Source organism: Megalops cyprinoides, chromosome 17 (genome assembly GCF_013368585.1).
Source record: "Megalops cyprinoides isolate fMegCyp1 chromosome 17, fMegCyp1.pri, whole genome shotgun sequence".
In the NCBI taxonomy this organism is placed as follows: domain Eukaryota; kingdom Metazoa; phylum Chordata; class Actinopteri; order Elopiformes; family Megalopidae; genus Megalops; species Megalops cyprinoides.
In genome coordinates this window covers 10,527,399-10,547,401 of record NC_050599.1, presented here as the reverse complement: position 1 = coordinate 10,547,401, position 20,003 = coordinate 10,527,399, and the positions used below count along the sequence as shown (strand labels likewise).

The 20,003-nt window shown below is 41.4% G+C and overlaps 1 protein-coding gene across 3 annotated transcripts; it reads right to left on the bottom strand.

Moving 5' to 3' along the window:
* Window positions 1-4,872: 4,872 nt before the first annotated feature.
* Window positions 4,873-19,181, bottom strand: lca5 (lebercilin LCA5). 3 transcript variants are annotated; one of them, XM_036549984.1, is made up of 9 exons: window positions 18,830-19,181; window positions 16,464-16,875; window positions 11,808-12,337; window positions 9,810-9,947; window positions 8,981-9,077; window positions 8,390-8,535; window positions 8,030-8,101; window positions 7,740-7,872; window positions 4,873-5,955 (listed from the first exon to the last, which is right to left on the bottom strand). In XM_036549984.1, exons 2-9 carry the CDS (start codon window positions 16,840-16,842, stop codon window positions 5,114-5,116), a joined length of 2,337 nt encoding a protein of 778 aa, XP_036405877.1. In that variant the 5' UTR covers window positions 16,843-16,875; window positions 18,830-19,181; the 3' UTR covers window positions 4,873-5,113. The 3 variants fall into 3 exon arrangements, with proteins under 3 accessions (XP_036405877.1, XP_036405878.1, XP_036405879.1); XM_036549985.1 differs by having other exon boundaries at window positions 8,981-9,071; XM_036549986.1 differs by lacking the exon at window positions 8,030-8,101.
* Window positions 19,182-20,003: the final 822 nt, after the last annotated feature.

Genomic DNA, 20,003 nt, shown 5'->3' with positions numbered 1-20,003 from the left:
TGTTCAAAGCACATGGCATTGATTTTGAAATATGTCATTTTTACAATTATTCAACAATCAAAGTTGCTGATGACAGGTATGTTTTAAAATTCTCTACTTTTCTAGGCAAGTACATACAATGACATCAAATGATTACCACTTCATGAACAGGTTTCCCAATGTTTCTTTTTTTCCCCCTTTTTCAGATAAATTTAACAGCTTTTCAAATGCAGAAAGTGGTAGTGCATCATGCCAGACCGCAGTGCCTTTTGGCATCACAATAGCAATCACATGGTCACAGAGCAATGGAGTGGACACACAATAATTGGATGACTGGACACCAACACCTCAGTGATTCAGGAACCTGCAACAAACATGTAACATGAATAATCCATAGCTTCCTGATTGTCACATGAATTCACCACATCAGCAAAAAGGCTTTATTTGTTTTCTTCCTACAAAAGCAGTGTATTTCTAGAGCCATTTGTTTTTGGAACCTCGGTGAGTAGGTTGTAGTTCTTTCTTTTCATGAATTGGACAATAGTTGAGAGGGCAATGAAAAGTTGGACCACCAGCATTGTTACAGAATATACACGTCAAAAATCATACGTTCATTGAGATAAACAATGGCAAAATTTCTTTTTAACAAGATATGTGCTGAGAGTCAAATTCACATGAACTGCACAATGGTTCAAGCATATTCTTCAGTCACACTTGTTGACTGTCAATTGATTCTGTCTAACTTAATTGTCACTGGAATTGTTACATCCTTTGTTCAGTCGAACAATCACATCATTAAATGTACTTTAGAAAATTTCTGTTTTAAACCCACATTGTATCACTAAACCGTCATAAACACTATCAAACTGATATAACCTGCAGTTGTTCATTTTTGTCCAGGTGTCCATTTTATTATTGTAAAAATGTACCCAGGTTAAAACACAGGCAAGATATTGGTGGCAAAATATGATGTTTTCATCAGTCAGTTTTCCAAGTGTTAAACCTTATTGTGGACTTTTTACCCTTTTGGCCCAAGGGTTTAATTCAAATACCCTGTCATGTCTTCTTTTTTATTATTTCAACATTTACTCAGAATATTTCCTTAACCCTAAATACCTTCAAATTCTTTGAGGTACGCCTGAAATTATCTGTACCTCTGACTGAAAACTTGTGCTCTAACACATCAAAAGTCACTTTCTCACTGAATACAGTATGAGATGAATCATGAAAGGGATGAATCCTGAGCAATCTAGCTGAGATTCTGTCTATTTTCTGTTTCACACTGTTCTTAATCAAAGGTGAATGCTGCAGCTCACTCATCACTCTTATGGGTAATACGCATGCATAAATATGCGGCAACCTGGAAGGCAATAGTGTTAAACCTGCCAATAATTGAAGTGTTTTCATCAGTCTTTGGAATTGCTCCCTGGCTCTGATCTTAATACCGTGAGCAGACTTGTTCCGACATCCTTCTAAAAACGCCCTTTCAAAAGTATCTAGCTGGATAATGGCACTTTCAAAATTGATAAAAAATGACAGAATAAAGTGAAATTTAGTATCAGTTCACAACACTTGATGTGCAGATTCACAACTTGTTCTTTTTCCAATGAATGGGTTATTATGTACCATTCAATCTTGAACTTGTTCACTATTTAACTACCTTCAGTAGTTGATTACTATTTATTTATGTACCATTTTTTCTGTAATATTACTGCATTGTAATATTACCTGCTACCATGTTTGCCTTATAAACAGTGATTTGTCTCATAGGTAATTTGCCATGTAAGCTAACAAGATATTAGTCACTTTCAGCTGTTGGGAAGTATGACGTTTGAAGAAACTTGAAAATTGTATGAATTCAGAAAAACAAAATAAATATTGTAAGATAAATTAAGGTCTCCATACTTCCACATTTTTGCTTTTGATAATTTGATTCTGCTTTGGTAAGTTACTAGTTACAAGCAAGGTACAATTTGTCATGAAAGGACAGCTCAATAGGAGAGTTTGTGGAATATGAAATTATGGTACTTTCATGCTTGACATTATTTAGAACATTCCTCTGCAAACAGAAAGTAATAAAAATATAAGGCAGCCAGCAAAGGAAATCATCAATGGCATGTCCCATCATGCCTTTTGAGAGAACAGTGGGAGATAGAAGAGAGGACTTATTCCCGCCATCTCAAGGCACTGGCAGGGAGTGGCAAGAGCTACATGCTAATTACTCCGTATTCACACGTACACCTGTATGCCGGTTCCCACCAAATTTTTCCACATGAAGCTTGTCGGTATGAACAGGGTATAAAAAGGCCTGTGCGAGTTCACCAGCTATAACCACCTCTCAGTCATGCCTCCAGGGAGCCAGGAAGGAAAATACAAAGATGACCATGTTTTCATTTCCGTTCTCCATTCAGTCAAGTCCAACCACATTCAACCTGCAGAATTACTGCAGAAGTCTACAACTTAAACTGTTGGCGAGATTAAGAGAAAGAGAGACATTGGCCACCCACTACACATATGGGGGATAAATGGCTGGACTTAACTTATAGCCACAAATAAATGTTCTATAAATAAGTGCGTGACTGCACTGTTTGAAATGAGGCTTAGCTAAACTTAAGTTTCTGCCCAGCCTGGATCTCTGGCTCAAACTAAAGTGCTTATGTCACTGTGAAGCCATGATGTAGCAGTGAGCAGTGAAGCATGTAGCAGTCTCTGATATGAGCATTGAGGCTGGGCACAATATATCACACACTACACCAACATCAAATCCTGCATCAATTTGGCACCAGACAGCTCTGAAGCAAATATAACCCAAATCCACAAGTAATCATAAGTCATTTATTCAAATTATCTTTATATATTTTTTCAACATAGATATAAAACACAGTAACATCAACACATACAAAAGAAACTTCTGTCATTTCAACTAAATAAAACAAGTTGGTAGTTCAATATATGCGGTGGGGAGAGAAAGCTGAAAGCTTAGACGTAGACGTAGCACGTAGACATCCTTCAGAGTGATTTGTCAGAAAAAAAAATGTAATCCAAACATTGTTTAAAGGAGTCAAACCTGGGGAGGATACATCAGGAATGATAAAAGACCCCTGATAAAAACACAGTGATCATTGATCCATTTGACAAGTATCAATGTGGCACTGTACTGTTTGAGCATAAGTTTATGAAGCACTTGATTATTTTTCAGATTGTATACAAGGATCACCTGGGTAAAAATGTAACATTTACACTAACACTCAGCTCTAATTAACAAAGCTGTAGGTAGACCACTGTATTGTGTGGGTAGTGCAGAATCAAATAATAAATTTTGTGATGTTTGGCAGAGAATGACAATATTACTGATATCCATTTCCAACCTTATAGTTTCTATTGAACAGCATTTGGCAACAGGAAATCTCACATAGACAACTTGTCTTTCTCCGAGTTATAGTTTTGAGTTTCGACAGTATGTTTTTAAACAAATTACATGAAGAGATGTAACTCCTATATGAATTGTCAAAGAGGACGACAAGGCTTTGGTATTTGCTGAAGGAATGAAAATTTAAAGAATGTGCAATAACAACATAATATGTTAAGGTCTCAAAAAATGATTTTGAGCCTTTATTAGATGTCGGATTAATTTTGACAATTCTTTCAGATATTTGAATTTTAAATTACTTGATATTTTGACACATTTTAACTCACCTAAATATTAAAATACCATTTAGTTTTTTTCACTGATTGTTAAAGAGACAGTAATACAAAACACAAACTAGTGTACGTCTGTGACCACCATCAAATAAAATAAATACAATAAATGTATCACAAGGTCCCTTCTAAAAAGCAGTGCACACTAAAACCTAGCTCCCCTTAAAAGGCATCTTGTGTAGTTTGATGAAAAAGTAAGCCAAGGTAAAGTTTGTGATCAGATGTTCCAACCACCTGTATATTGGCTTTACAAGGACCAATGATTTGGTATATACTTTGTATCTCTTGCTATAAACTTTCTTTAGGGTTGATTTTTTGTTAATAAATTTTCAAATTAATTTCATGATCCAATTAGCTGTCCATGCTAAATTATGAATTTAATCACAAGGTACAGATACTCTACTGAGTAGCCCGCACTGTCATTTAATAAATGACAATATCAATGCTTTCTTTTAATTGTATGACTGCAGTGTTATGCTGAAGTTTGGTAAAAGGCATTTTTGCTGGCTCAATTTTAGTGACAGACAAATGAGTACACATAGACTAGCATTTAACTGTAGTGCCTCGCATTGAAAGAACTCTGAAGTGCTTTCCATAATATCTTCTTCACATGTACAAAAATACAAAGTAGTTTTATGCAGCTAAAAATGAACAGCCATATACAAATTATTCAACTGATTGGAAAAATGAACCATCTCCCAGACCTTTTACATCAATATTCAGTACAATCACAAACATTTCTTTCACAATTTTTAAAACAATTTCTATTCATTATCCAAAACCTGTAAATCTTAAAAAGTCCTGAATTTCAGTTACTTTATATAATATAAAAAGGTCTTTCTGTTCCCCAAATATAAACATTTACTGTGTACTGAATAAAATGACTGATTCATGAATATGCTGAGATGCTGTAGTACCATATTGTGCAACAAACCCTTCATAGGAATTATTAGGCTCAGATATTCCTCTCAATACCCACCTGAGTAAACATTTCATAAATACCCGTCGCATGTGTTTCTAGGCTGTACTGAGTACAGTCACATTTATCTACCTAACATAAGAACCTCCCTGGGGTACTTCTGACATCTGGTTAAGTTAGAGACACACACACACACACACACACACACACACACACACACACACACACACACACTCTCACTCTCACTCTCTCTCTCTCCCACTCATATGCCCAAAGTGAAGGAAGGAAGGTTGCGCAGAAATTGCAAATTGTGAGATCAACTTTTACGATGGCTGCCTAATTTAAATTTTATTCAGGCTAAGTGCTATTAGGAGCACATAAATAGAACCTCATTCATCACTTTTTCTGCATGCAAGGATGGTGAAATTATTTAATTCCTATTGACATGTATATACTTAGTGATTGTTCAGAGATAAGATACATTATGACAGAATATACTTAAAAGCAGAATGCTATTTAAAGGGTGACCTCCTCAATGTCTTCGTCAAAGGAACTAATGGCCCTAACTGTGGGCCTGTTTTCAGCCACCTGCAGAGGACTCTTGTCAGAGCTGGTGGCCTTACTGCCATTAGATGAGAAAAAGCTCTCTTTCTTCTTGCTGGATTCCCAGGGGAAGGGGCTGCCGTTCTGCTGGGAGGGTTTGCGGGTGGGTGGAGGGCTCAGGACCTCCATTTTGCTGGAGGTATCAGCTTTGATGCTGGCTCCAAAGAGCTGCTGCATCAGGTTGGACTTCTTCTCCTTTCTGACACCCACATCCAGGTTGTCCTTGCGTTTCTCCTCAGCCCCATCGACCCTCTGGTTTGCTGCCCCCCCCCTTCTTGATGGCCTGCCGAAGGAGGGTGCATAGCTCCCAAACGAGAGGTCTTCATTGGAGGTCTGTGGCTTGAGGCCTCTCCATCCTGAACCGAGCTTTTTCAGGGAATCTCCACTGCCCTGTGAGGGCAGACCTTTATGGAGGTTTTCCACAGGCTCAGGGAAGTCGAAGGTGGATGAGTGCTGGTTCTTTGTCTCGGAGAGCCATTGGGGAGACTTGGCCGCTCTGGACTCAACATTATCTGAGAGGAGCTCTGTATTCTGGGCCTGCTGGTCGATCTCCCGCATCTTGGCTAGAAGCTGCTCCTTCCTCTGCCTCTCCTCCTCCATCTTCTCTAGATTTAGTTCTTCATCGACTTCCTTTTTCTCCTCCGCTGGTTCCTGGTGCACCCGGAATGGACTCAGGCCCCGCCTCTTCCTGTTTTCTTCCTCCTTCTGGACCACTGTTCGACCATGCCCTTTCCTGTCCTCCTCCCTCTTCCCATCTGTTATAGACAAATAGTGCACATCAGTTTTGTTTAGGTTTTCCAGTTTTGATTTCATTTAGCCTTTAATACAGAAAACAGACCTGTACATACTTAGACACAACAACAACAACAAGCCAACATGACAAAGACATGACAGTGAATGTATCTTATGAAGCTCTGTTGTGAAACAGGGTCAGCAGTCAGCTATTACGAAATCAAGGGGCCAAGCTGGTACTCAATGTCCTGCACAGACAGCTGTGAATGAGCTGTCTCAGAAGTGGAGCTGGTGGAAACACACTCTTATCTTTAGGCCACTGTTGTACCAGACTACACTGCTGAATGCCACCTGACACCTAGGCAAATTATTCACTGACACAACCTTGTCAGTGTACTGGCCCCTCTTCCTAAAGGCAGCATGTGGTGTGTGTGTATATAAGCACATCAATTATTCCCATTGTTGCCAGCAGTAACAAAACCTAAGGGGGAAGAGTAAGTTAACTGTTGGGAATGCCCATGATAATGCTAAGCACACACAACAACAAAAGCACAGCACAAAACAATGTGGGTGAGAGGCTTCAGTAAAGGCTTCAGTAAAGCTGGAAGGCTCAAAGAATGACATTATGAGTTAGGGTAAACAGACAGGTAGCAAAGTGAACCATAAGCCACTACCAATACAATGAATGCAATGGGCCACAGGGGTAATCCTGAGACACAGGACCATTCAGAAATGAAAAAGATAGCAGTGCGAGATAAGCAGCTGCCATGCAGTTTCTGTTAGGAAGTTAATAAGCATATTAGATAATGGAAGTTTAAAGAGGCACCTTAATAGAAATTCCAAACAGCCAGGCAGGTGCTACATATTGGTGGTGGTGGAGTTCCCTCCTTTTACTGTAATACACTTTCAGATCCATAAAACGCACTATGTAAATGCAATCCATTGCCATTATGATTATCACACTGATCCTCTGGTTTGCTTGTGTAATATTACATATGAGGACAGAATGCTTTCTTTGTTAACATTTTTCATCATATTTCTACATAGTCATCTCCCTTTAACTATATAGCTAATAACTTCACATGGCATTTCACTGCACAGTAACCTCTCAATACTTAATCTCTTTCTCACAAAATAAAGATATCATAATGAGAAACTACATTATTATGATGATTACTGTTATTATATCCAATCTTTGCTGAAATGGTCAGGTTACACTGCCTTCATAGCAGTCAGTAACCTTCAAAGTTGCCAGAACAAAGAACCAGAATGATGAGTTACAACACTCAACAAAAACCTTCACCAAACTACTTACCCTCAACCTAACAATAATAATTTCTTATTCCTAACAATAAGCAATCTCTATTTTTAAAAACAAAAAATAGGACCAAAACCTCACATTACAATGCCTGAATATTCATCTAGAGAAAGATTCACTGCAAAATTGTGCGATGGTGAGAACAATTTCAATTAAATATAGGAGAATCTCTCTTCTGTCATGTGGATGGTTCCTTTTCCCTCTTCTAAAAGATTCCACTCTTTGGTCATAAACACCCTGTTTAAGTAACTAACTACCCTGGATTCAGCTCAAATCTAGGCGACCTCTGAATCACCTCAGTGGAGGCCAGGGCATGATGGAGAATAAAGAGTGTGAAAGTGGTTGGGGACGCTTATGGCTTTGCATATAGCAAACTCACATACAAGCTGCACAGGTTTCGGATATGCCGTGAAGAAGAGGGTCCTCTTGACCAGAGGGGGAGAAGAAGAGAGAAATGAAGAGGAGAGAAAAACAGGGCCGAGACATCACCTTGCGGTCTCGCGGCCTTCTTGTCACGTGTGCGTGGTTCCTGCCGCTTCTCCTCGCTTTCGCTCCTCTCCCTCTCCACCTCGTGCCAATCGTCCTCTGCAGCCTTCGGCGTCCTCTCCCTCTCCTGCAGCTCCTGTCCGACAGAGAGAAGCAAGCTGGTCACCTGACAGCCTCCGCCCTCCCGGGTATCACAGCGTCACCTCCCGCAGTCCCTCAGCGCTGCTGCGAGGTCGCATGGTTACAGGGCTAGTCGTGCGTGCGTGTTCGGATACGAGCGCGCAAGCCCTAACCTTGGTGCTCGTGTGCTGTGGGGTCCCGACAGGTATTGAAGAAGAGGGGCTTCTCCTCCCACCCTGAAATATCTGTGAGGTTAATGGACAGGAAACGCAGTGCTCAGCTCTGACCTTGGCCGATACCAGGTACTGTTTCAAGACAGCGGAAACGCTGCCCGGTGCAGGTAAATTACAGCCACTTCATATCATTTGTTTATCATTTGATCAGGACAAATGAGTAACACAACTTCCGCTCATCACATGCTTAGAAAAGAGACAGAGGCTTCGGGTGACATTCTGTGTCAGTGCCACATGGACACACAGTCAATTTTGCCAGGTGCTTTCAAAGTCTGTAGTACATCTCATAAAGTCACTTACCTTCAGTGAAAGATAGTCATCCTCTCTGGCGTACTCAGGCCCATCAGTTACGGCTGGAGGGGGTGTTGGAAATTCCACAGATGGCGTAGTGTCCTCAGTCTGCACTCCTTTACTAGAGGTACTGGAGGGACTCTCATAGGACAGTCCTTCAAAATTAATTACAAACAGGGTGGGGAAAAAACATTAAGCAAAAATATAGACTGTTAGTGAGTAAAACATGAGGGACTATAGACAGCAAGTAAAAATTTCCTCAATGGGGTCCCTTTATATAATGGCTATCAAACATCTAAACAGACAAAAAACATCTAAATCACGTATGCTGACAGTGCCAATAACCTTGGTTCTCCACTAAAACTCTATCAGTGCATATGTGTTTATATCAAAAATGCCTCTGTTGTTGAAAGTACCTTTAAAATGTCGCTTCCTTGACTTACCTTTTGTAAACGTGTTAAACACTGAATTACTGAACAGGCTGAACAGCATATGAAGGGAGTGGAACAAGAAATACTGACCTCCCCTACTCTTCAGTAACAGAGCACAGCTTTACTGGACTGCCTGTGGGACCATTTGATCACAGAGTGTCGGCCTCACCTTTTTTCTTCGTGCTGTTGTCTGTCTCTTTTTTAGGTGGAGCTCTCCCCATTCGGTTAGCATAGATGTTCTTTGTGTCAAGTTCCCTCTCCTTTTCCTGACGCATGACAAAAAAGACAACAATAATGCCTCTCCTGTAAAACCCAGTGTTTGGCAATCCTTGACACAGTTTATTAGACATTCAACACTAGTAGTACCTTGTTCCACACCTTGCTCATGCACCTTAACAACAACCAATAGTCACTTTGTCAATACTCTAAATTAATCTAATTGCAATGTGGAATGAATTCAAGTTCTCTGGAAAAAAAGAAACTCAATAGGTTTTTTTAAAATTAAACTCGGCTGTATTAAGAACACTTCAAATGGATGGCCCTGACATGGCTAACTGATCAATGATTGGTAATGCCAACAACTCACTTTGAAATCAATAGGTTTAATATTTTATATAACTACCCCAGGGGCCCTATAAAATTTTAAGTTCTGACAGAGCTCCCAAAGCAGAGCTTGTCAGTAACAATGAACTCACGATGGCTATGACTGTCACATTGTGTTCTCGTATTGAAAACGTGTGCTGCTTGATTTTGGGGCAGTTGTGTGTACTGGTCTGTAAGACCACTGATGGGTCCCTACCCAGGTAGGGTGTAACCCGGCCAGTGACCCACACAAAAGGGAAATGGTCACGTGTTGACAGTGTGGAGCAGTGTAAGAGACCCCATTGAGCATAACAGAATATGACTGTTTTATGCTTTTAAACCCAGGGGTGGAAGCCACGTCAGATTTCACGAAGGACAATGCTGATATATGTGCGGAAAGGGTGTGGGCGCGGTACCTTGAGTTTTTGGGTCACACGCTCCAGCTCCTCTCTGAGGTTTTTGACTTCTTCCTGCACCTCGTGCGTCTTCTTCCTCTCTGCGGCCAGCTGCCTTTGGAAGCTGCTGCTGCTCAGCTCCATGTTCCGCTCCAGGTCCTGCACATAGAGGACAGACACGCCCACGTCACACCTGAGGGAAAAACAGCACCTGCGACTCCGCCCGCTCAGTGCCCCAGCTTCCACACCTCTAACAAACACTAACCCACTTTTCATTCACACGGACCCGCAACTTTTCTTTCTTTCCCAACTGACAGTTCATTACAGATACTCAATAACAGAGCTCCTTTCCTCTATGGATATTAAACAAAACAGATCTGTTTTTATCTTTGATGCATTAGATATGACATGGCTACATAGCTCATAAGATAACCAGGCTCCATAACTCAGTTGATGCTACCCTTGCATCGACTAAATGGTTAAATTGCATTACACATTAATCCTACATGAGAAGCCCAAGCTAGTCTTAGACGTTGGTATAGGTATTGATTTAGGTCCCTGAGACACTGTTCGCAGCCTCTAAAAACTGGAATCCTGTCACCAGATTTATAAGCATTAAGAGCACGAAAATCAATGTGTCCTTCGTGGGCAGATCAAAGTGAAATACGTAGTCCAGCAATAAAGAATAACTGAAATAAAATTATTATGCACCATCACTTTGACTTAACATCACGCTCAGCACAATTTCAGGTTCAGACATGGTAAGCTATATTTCATTAAATTTATAATGAATACACAGGAAAAGCAAATGACTGTCAAAAGAATACCGATAAAGGCATTATGAGAAGACAAAGTAGGTCACCACAAATAACATGGGTTCAGCGTTCAGCCTCACTGAAAACAAAAAAAAATCTGTTTTCATGCCCCGAATAAGTCATCCAATTACCCAAAGGTTTCGGTGCAATACAGTAAAAAAAAATGAAGAAGAGGAAGCCAGGCGGCTGTTTATCAAAGGGCTTTGTGCAGTCACTGCACTCATGGCAACCTGGAGCCGTATCCAGGAAATGAAAGGCAGCATGTCATCATGCACTTGTTCTCTGGTGGAGGAGCATCCCCCAGACGCGCATGAGTCTGGCATCCGTTGCCTTAACTCCAGGGCAACTGTTAGCACGTCGCCTAGGAGATCTGCACCCCTGGGGTGCTCAAGTAGTGACTGTGAAGCTGAACCACATACAGCCCTGTGTACATGGATTGTACTGTAAAAATGTTTACTCTTTGAAAGTGACTAGACTTACATAAAATGGTGATCAATATTTTAACAATACAGTCACTTCATAATATTATCGAACTGAAAGGCATCTACTGACAGAGAAGGCTTTTACTTCATTCACAAGTATGTACTATACAAAGGGGACCAAGAAGAGAAAGAATCTTCAGAAAACCATTTTCCTCTCAGTAAATAAGGCTTATATTATATGAAAACAGGTGGAGTCCAAATAGCCCATTTCATCAACAAGGTCATCCTATCAAGAAGCCGTTAACTCTAAAATGCAGGTGTGTATGAAGACTGGAGCCACGGCACACCTGCTAAGGCCTGCAGTGCTCTACTCCCTGGTGTTTATTTTCTGTAGCTGTGCAGCTGAATACGGGCTGGTTAGTAACGCCGTGACTAATGCTGCTTACATCATTACATAGAATGGAATATCCAGGAACCTCCCGTTGAACTTCCCACATTCCCTGCTATCAGACTTAAGAGCATTCTTTCCAGACATACATAAGCTCCTCCCCTTCTGGGAAGCAGACCGCCCTCAGCTCCTGTTGGTTACCAGAAGTCAGCCGATCCTGAAGAGTGTTCAGCGCTTTGGCTGAAGTAAATACTATACAATACCATGGGAGGATTTTTGCCAATTTGCCTTTTTTTTTTTTCAATTAGACACATTTGGAATGTTCTTGAACAGCGGCCACCCCAGGGCTGTTTCCCCGTGTTTAAGCCGCTGACAGACACACAGGCGAGCGTACCTTGACCCTGCGCTCGCTGTCCTGCAGGCGCCCCTGGGCCTGCGCCGCCTTGCGGGCCAGCTCCTCCCTCTCGCCCAGCTGCCGGTCTTCGGCCAGCCTGCGCAGCTTCTGCAGCGCCGCCTTGCTGCGGTGCAGCTCCTCCTCGGCGTCCTTCAGCCGCCGGTCGGTGGCGCGCTCGCGCTCCTGGGCCCGCCGCAGCCGCTCCCGCAGCACGTGCACCTCGTTGTTGTGGCGGGAGATGAGCTGGGCGATCTCGTTCTCCGTGTCCTCGAACTTGTTGAGCGCCCTCTCCTGGCGGTGCTGGAGCTGCCGCAGCACCTTGTTCTCCTTCTGCAGCTGGTCCAGGCGCAGCTGCAGCTCCGTCAGCTCGTTGCGCTGCTCGTTGATCTTCAGCAGCCGCGCCGACAGCACGCGCTTGGTCACCAGGTCCAGGTCCTTGGGGGAGGAGTCTTTGTTGAGGCTCTGGGAGTGCACGCCCCACCGCTGCTGTCCTCCCGCCCGCGGTGGCTTGGATCCCCCTCTCTGCAAGGCTATGGAGCGAGGGAGGGAGGGATGGAGGGAAGGACAGACGGACACAGAAGGGAGACAGGCCGGGGTGAGAGAGTTACAGAGACAGGGAGAAACAGAGAGAGAAAGTGACAGATGGTGAGGGAACAGAGAGAGAGAAATTTTGTTCAATTTTTTTACAGTTCAAGGTGCTGTACCTTGCTAAACACCTTTGACTGTTGACTGTTGACAGTTACGACCTTACTTTGCGGAAATAATGCAGAGTAAAAACATCAACGGGCCAAGTGTTTTAATGAACTAGCCAGAGATGGAAATTTCCATTTTTTCTAAAGCAAAAGATAATCAATCACTTGAGGTTTAAGCTGAGCAGTCCTCTCTATCACTATTGTAGTGAGCACTGCCAATTTGGTACTTACAATGCTAAACCGAATGACTTTTTGGATTTCATCAGCTCCTTTTTTTGGAAAGCATGTACTGACAAATGTAGAGCTTTTCAATATCATTCTGGCTACTCTGTGCAATGAATTAATTAAAATGTCACAGAAATTTCTGCCCGTATGTTATCTGGGCCATTCATTGTGGTTTGTGTTGCTTGCAAAAGCATGTTTCATTACATGTGGTACACACCTCTTCATCTCCAGGACCAAAGGTGTTTTTTACACAATTATGTCACAATGGATTACCTATGTAATTTTAACAACCCCATTTTCATGTGCATCATAATTATAATCTGTCTCTTATGGCACTAAATCAAGGTCCATTTAGTGAGCTCTGGAGAGAAAAACATGGCAATGGTGTAGTGTGAAATAGAGAACATATTCAGACATAAGCAATTCAATTTCACCTTAACATATGTGCACTACCACATCTCCAAAAATGTATAATGTCTTCACTACAAGCACTCACTACTCTTATGGTGTCACACTAAGGGGTTTATGTGCTTATTTGTGTCTGATTTATAGCATGCCTTCCTAGGCCTTTGTGCTGTGGCATTAAATCAATAAATAAATGAGAAATCAGTGACAAAGAGAAATCATAAAAGACATACAGAAGTACCGACATGACAGACATATTGAGGTAGTGGTGTTTATGTACTGGAGTCCCATAAAAAACTTCCCTTGGGTTCTGTACGAACATGTACTTGGGGCTAAGGATATTCAAGTTATAAACTCAAGTTCCTAGAGTCATTTGTGGTAGACTGTGAGGAACATAAAACTATGTACCTCCCATTCCTTTCGCTTTATATATCGTTTTCTATGAAATAGCTTAACGGAGAATATCTAATTCTGGTAGCAGGCGATATAATGGTTGATTCGCATGGAATGGCACATGAATAACATCACATTTGGTGATAGAAAAACGTAATCACAGGCAACATGTAGGCAAACGGGGATCAAATGAAGTGGTTTGCCTCAGTAATTACAGGGGATTATTGGTGTGCTGTCACTTATGGATGCAGCAAACAGCAGGCTTGTAGCAGCGCCTGAAAAAAATCAGGACACGAGACCAAATACATCAGCGTGATGCACTTTCATGGAAATGCATGCATTCCATTATCATTACACAGATTTATATTAGGGAAAATGTAGGTCATAAATCTAAAAATAGCCGTGTCTGTCCATTAAAAGGATGCAGCAATTATCTCCACTTTGAAAGAAATATACAGTCTCCATTACTTAGGAAAGGGCTGCCAGCAGATTCACTGGTGCTCTTTGACTTGATTCAATAAAACTCTGATGAAATGATAATCTTTCTAAAACAATAGAGTTCTATGGAGCTATCTAAGAGGACTCTTCAATCCAAGATTTGATACTTAAAATGTTACATCTGTTTTCAAGCAATACAGTCATATCCGTTTCACAGTTATCTCCATGAAAATCAGTGGACCACGTGGCACTGCTGTTGCATTAAACCAACCTTGCTGTGTCCACAGGGGGACATTCAGAGTTTTTTTGGACGCTGGGGGACAGACTGGCATGTGTTGCATGGGACAGCTACAAGCTGCCAGCTTTGGGCAATAATGCCATGCCAGGCCTTGCTCCTGCAGCCTGAGCGGGAGGACGCAAAGGACAAATGGCTCTGGAAAACTCTGCCCTTGCGCATCGTGCGGCCTGGCTCTTACACATGCAGGACCGCGTCCAATTTGTTGCCAGGGAAAAAGGAGCCATTAATTACATCTTGGCAGGGCGGAGCGCACACGCTTTCCCGGTTATTGTATTTAGCAGTGACACTATTCAGTGTCACTCGTTAGTGTGCTTTTCCCGTGGTGGCCTGCCCTCTTCCAGTTCAAGCAGCGACAAAATTCATGAATCCAGGACAGAAAGCCAGGGCCAGAGAACTGAGCCAGAGGACGCCCCTGGAGAGATCCAGGGTTCCTTCCAAGCTGTGTAATCATGAAAAAAATTGTCTGTCAGCTGTGCACAGAATTTCAGTTGTGTTAAGAAATGCAGCGGCCCTTAGCTGCTGTACAAATGACCTCTTAACCCTGGCTGTATGAAACGCTAGATGCTATGCAGTGAGGCAGCAACACGGCGCAGCGCGGTTTGTTTGGCGGAATCTGACACCTGCGCACCTGGCCCTTATAAAGACAAACACGGATCTACGTGTCCAAACTGCTGAGATAAAACAATGGGCCTGACAGGTGAGTGGTGGCCGGCAGAGAAACAATTCATTTTCATTTCTTCCTATTTCAACATACTGACAGAGGTAGAATTTTGCTAGGATTCTGCATCTTGGTCAGTAAATGTGTTGAAATAGGAAGAGTTTCCAAGAAATGAATCCTGTATCTCATCACAATATGTTTAAGAAAAATAAAAAAACAAGCACTTAAACACAGAGGACATTGAATAGAAATGGGGTAACTAGTAACATAACTAGTTCACTGACTACTGCCTTTCCTCAAGACTAATATTACAGTGAAGGTACCAATGACATTACAACCATTATTGGCCATAATCGCACCTGTTATTTAATTTTAATAACATATAATTAACTGCAGTGCCTCCCCAGTCAACATCTCTTACACCTGATTATGTAGTTACAGGAAACCCAACCAATCCCCAGAAATACATGTGAACACTATAGCCCTTTACTCACAATGGATTTCACCTTTGGATGGTTATACTACTAGTCTGTAGGCCTACGTGTTGGTTCACCCACAAATGGCAACTTTTCTAAGGGCCAGGTTAAGACATTACCACACATCCAACTGACGTAGCTATGAGAAATGAATGTTTTCAGTTGTTAGTTTCAATAATCTCAGTCTAGACTATCAGTATCCCAACTCTAGATCTATGTAGACATGTCTCAAGCAAGCATGTTAAAACAAAAACAATTAATATTTCAGTCATGCTTGGTACAAATCATGTTTAACACTGCCATCTACAGGAAGATAAATGACGTACCGCATGCAAAAGTATACTCAGGGTTTCCACTCAAATCAGATTAAATATTATTCACTACTTGTAAAATAAGCATAAAGGAAGGTATTCCCATATACTTTCATATATGAATATCTTCAAGAATTATCTGTATTGCTATATTAGTCCATTTTCTATGAAATCTGTATAATTACTTTTTGTGAAAAATTATTTGCGAAATACTTTTTGTTAACACGGACACACGTTAGTTGGTGTAGTTTGCAGGGAATACCAGTCACCAGGTAGTAGGGGGCTTAAGTTACAGGGCAATGAGCAATCCAATTTGTCAGTAATATCAGCAGCAGACATGGATGAACTTCACTGCACTGTAAACTACCATAATGACTTAAGAGAGGAAGATGGATGGATATTGGTCACTGTAAAAGATCCAGTTGCTTTCCCATGACTTTTCAGTGCTGACCCTGTATACAGTATAGTGCCATGGTAAAATGGGTAGGTTCCCCATCTGAAAAACATCAAAAACTAAAAAGCTGCCATTGGTATAAGCCTACTCAAACAACCGAAGGCTATTATTTGAGTTAAACAAATGTCTGTCTGAGACAGAAAAATATGTCATGTTATCACACTGACTCACTCTCACAGCTCTCTCAGGTCAGAATGTACTCCAGTGGAAACATTTTTGGAAAGAAATTGATGTGGGTAAGGTTACAGACCCTCTCGTGGAGGTTTAAACAATTAAGAGGTGCATTCCTCAAGCTACGGAAAGTACCTTTTCTGTGCAGCGGCCTGCTGGAGATCTGGTTGACCCTGCCCACTTTCCGTGGGCTAGGCGATGGGGAGCGCGAGCAGGGAGATAGAGAGCGAGAGCGGTCAGATGGTGACAGGTTCTCATACTCGTCTGAGTAGTAGTTGTCACTGTTCTTCTCATAGTCCGAGATGCGGTCGTGGTCGGGGTCCCGTGTTCTGGTCCTAGCCCGCTCACTGGTGACACTCTCATTGTAACTCCTGTCCTTGTTCTTGTTCTTGTTCTTGCCTGGCTGGCTTTTGAGGGAAGCATCTGAGTTCTTGCCGATGCTTCTGTGGGACAGCTGGCTCTTTTCAGTCTCTCTGTTATCCTCATAGGAGTGGGGTGTGTTTGGGGAATCCATGGCACCACTGCAGACACGACCTTATGAGGAAGTCTGTTAATGGGAAGCCACGAAATTAAACATGTCACTGCATTTTCAAGGGCTGTCACAGGATATAAAATCTACCATAACACCAAACAGCAGACAAGATAGCAGAAATGTCCATAAACTACTAGCACTATTCTGTGTTGGTCACACAAATAGAACAACTCAAACATTAGTAAAACAGAAACATTTCCTAATTTACAGACATATGAATTCGCCTCCCGAATAAAGCATCCTTCAGAAACAGTCAATAAGATTATAAATCTCCATATAAATTGCAGGCACATTTACAAATCGAAATGAAAAAAACTAGGTCGACTGTAATTTACATAAGAATCAATAAATAACTTGGCCCAAATAAGGTCCCCTCACTTCAAAGCAGAGATATAATAACTAAAATTGCTCTGTATGAATGTCTGGGAAGGTCAGATGATATGGTTGGCAGCTTAAAACATTTTAATAGCTGGATCCATGTGCTTTATTTGTGTGTGTTATTTAAATGTTCACTTCCTCTCAACTCAGATTTTAAACATTTTCAAATTAATGATCCTAGAAGTATTCTTGGCATGAATTAATATGAGCTAATGTGGATTTCATCTAAATTTAGAGAATAACTATCATCCTATATTTAGCATGACTGTTTAAGCCCACTTTGGGAAATTAAATGAAATGATTGGCACCAAATTTATCTTCCGTTATGACTGTATGATGAGTATTGTATGATGTACTGTATGACTGTATGATCGGTATCTGTCAAATGTATATCTACATTCATTAAAAAGCACTAAAAAATGTCATTACCAGTGTAAAAGCACCCCCACACACCTTAAAGATCTACTGATGCATTTTCCCTTATTTCTTTTAAGAACAGCTTGTACATGATATAACAGTGTTTAACAATACCTGTAGGTCAACCAATTGATATTGGTCATAGAGCCCGAAGATCCGATCACTATTGCATACCCACCCTCATTTGGTCTGTGTTAAGGGTGTATTGAATAAGAAATACAATACAGCAGGCAAAACACTGACACGGGCACCATCTTAATAACATACTGCAGATGTCATTCTGTCAGAACTTGTTTGACATTGCTTTATTGAATGCCTGCAAGTCCTTCCTAAACAGGACAATCTTTTGGAGTTTCTCAGTAATTTTCATTATAATGTTAGTAGCCAGTCAAATCTTTATGAAATTGCATTATATTGGAAACTGGCCCTGTGGTCCTATTTAGTTAACTGTGAGCACTGCTTTGTTTCCCTGTGTCAAGAGAAGAATGAAAATCTGATGAATTTTAATTGACTAAGCAGAATGCATCAAAAAATTTCTCTCATTGCAAGGCCTTAGAGAACAGGCCTGGGTGCTACATCACTCACTCCAAGGGATTACAATAGACATCCTTCTGTTCCTGACAGGTTTTGGACAGCAGTGCATAACGGTTAGACCTGATCAAATATAGGTCCACAGCTGTTCAACCCAGTAAAAATAACTCGTATGACGATTATATAAAATGCAGTCTGCTGCTTAACATGACTAACTGATCATACTAAAAGGCATAAAGTATCCAACGGGCGACCAAAATTAGCTTGATCTTTGTTTATACTGTCATTCGTGTGTGGCATTAGCGTTATTTATAAACCGATGTCTATTGTCATTAGCTATATTCCTCGACATAGCTACAGCTGCCTTGTTAAATAACGCTGCCCAGTTATCCGAATGTCTTGCTACATCTAACATTAAAACAACAGAGAAAACGCAAGCTACTTTTCTGCATTATTTGCAAGGCAACTAGATAGCTGCAGTAGGTACTGTAACGTTACTGTAAATCCGTTCGTGCCAGCCATGGCTAGCTGGCCAGTTAGCGAAGCTAGATGCCGTACGAGCTAGACAGCAAATTGGCTAGTCTATACTGAACTTCACAATGTTTCGAATCGTGTCAAACAATAATATTGCATCTTAACCAACCTTTAAAGCTACTTGGACGTTTCCATGTATCCGACTTCACGATATGCTCTGAAGTAGGGAAAATGGCTTCTGCAACAACCCAGCTAATGTTAGCTAACTAGCTTGACTTTTCTCTCCACGGATTAACGTTAGGTTCGCTGAAAGGTTCGCGATTATCCTGGTTTCTTCCTGCTGTTGGTGGTCTTCGGCTTCATGTGGAAACAAACAAGCTGTTTATCTTACGTTAACAAAAGTAGTCTCTCCACGGCTAAAATACAAAGTGAAAAGGGGACATTTAGCGGTTCATATTCCCCCAATCCACGCCTAGTCTTTTGCCACTGTCGATCGACGCCCTGCCATGGCAACCTCAAGTGCTCCCTGTTAACCACTTGTTGCTCGCCACCGTGAACGCGCATTTCAAGGTGTGAGCGCGTTCCGATCCGGCGGTGGGTCATATAGTGGTCTTATGTTCCAACAAAACAATGTTGCTTTGAAACTATATCTATCGTGTTCGTGTTTCAATATGAAATTTGACGCTACATTAGGTTATGGTAGCTGACGTTAGCAAAATATATTTAGACAGATCTAGTAACAAGCTCGCTAACTAGCTAGGTAACTAGGCTACTAACGTATTCAAACTAACATGTAGCTAGCTATCAAACTTGCTAAACATGTATACCGTTACTCTAAATGGGGTAAGTGCCGAAGGACATTCAGCAAACGACGTAAGGAGACTGGTTAACAAGGTGTTACACACTATACGGTTATCTTTCTAGCGGTGTTAGCTAACAGCTGTCCTCCGTATAATCTAACTTAATTAACTTGCAATCGTCACCTAGTTGGCGAATTGCTGTAAAGCTAAGCATCAACGTCATAGCTAGCTGTCATCTAATGAAAGGCTTAATTAACTGAGCGTTTCCGAGCCAGTAATATTTGAAAAGTTCTTAGATGATACCACTATCCTGTGTTCCAAAACTCTGTGATAAAACCTTAAGGGATAAAAAACGTGTGCTAAGATGTATCCAGAAGTACATTGTTAAGCAAGAGTGGTCAGAAGATGGCAGGCATTGTGATTTGGGATTCAGATACAGTAGTTTTGAGGATGTTCAGTAAAACAAAGCTGGATATACATCTGTTAAATGATTTTATAGTTTTAGGAACCAGTCGCCGAACGTCTAGGTTAAAGAGTAGACAG

What these genes read in the sequence shown, in the direction of transcription:
- lca5 (XM_036549984.1), bottom strand. Translation starts at nt 16,842, where the DNA reads ATGGATTCCCCAAACACACCCCACTCCTATGAGGATAACAGAGAGACT. An exon ending in ACAGCGAGCGCAGGGTCAAG is followed by an intron (nt 9,948 to 11,807) that starts GTACGCTCGCCT and finishes CTCTATGTGCAG; the next exon opens with GACCTGGAGCGGAACATGGA. An exon ending in GAAGGCCGCGAGACCGCAAG is followed by an intron (nt 5,956 to 7,739) that starts GTGATGTCTCGG and finishes TGTCTATAACAG; the next exon opens with ATGGGAAGAGGGAGGAGGAC.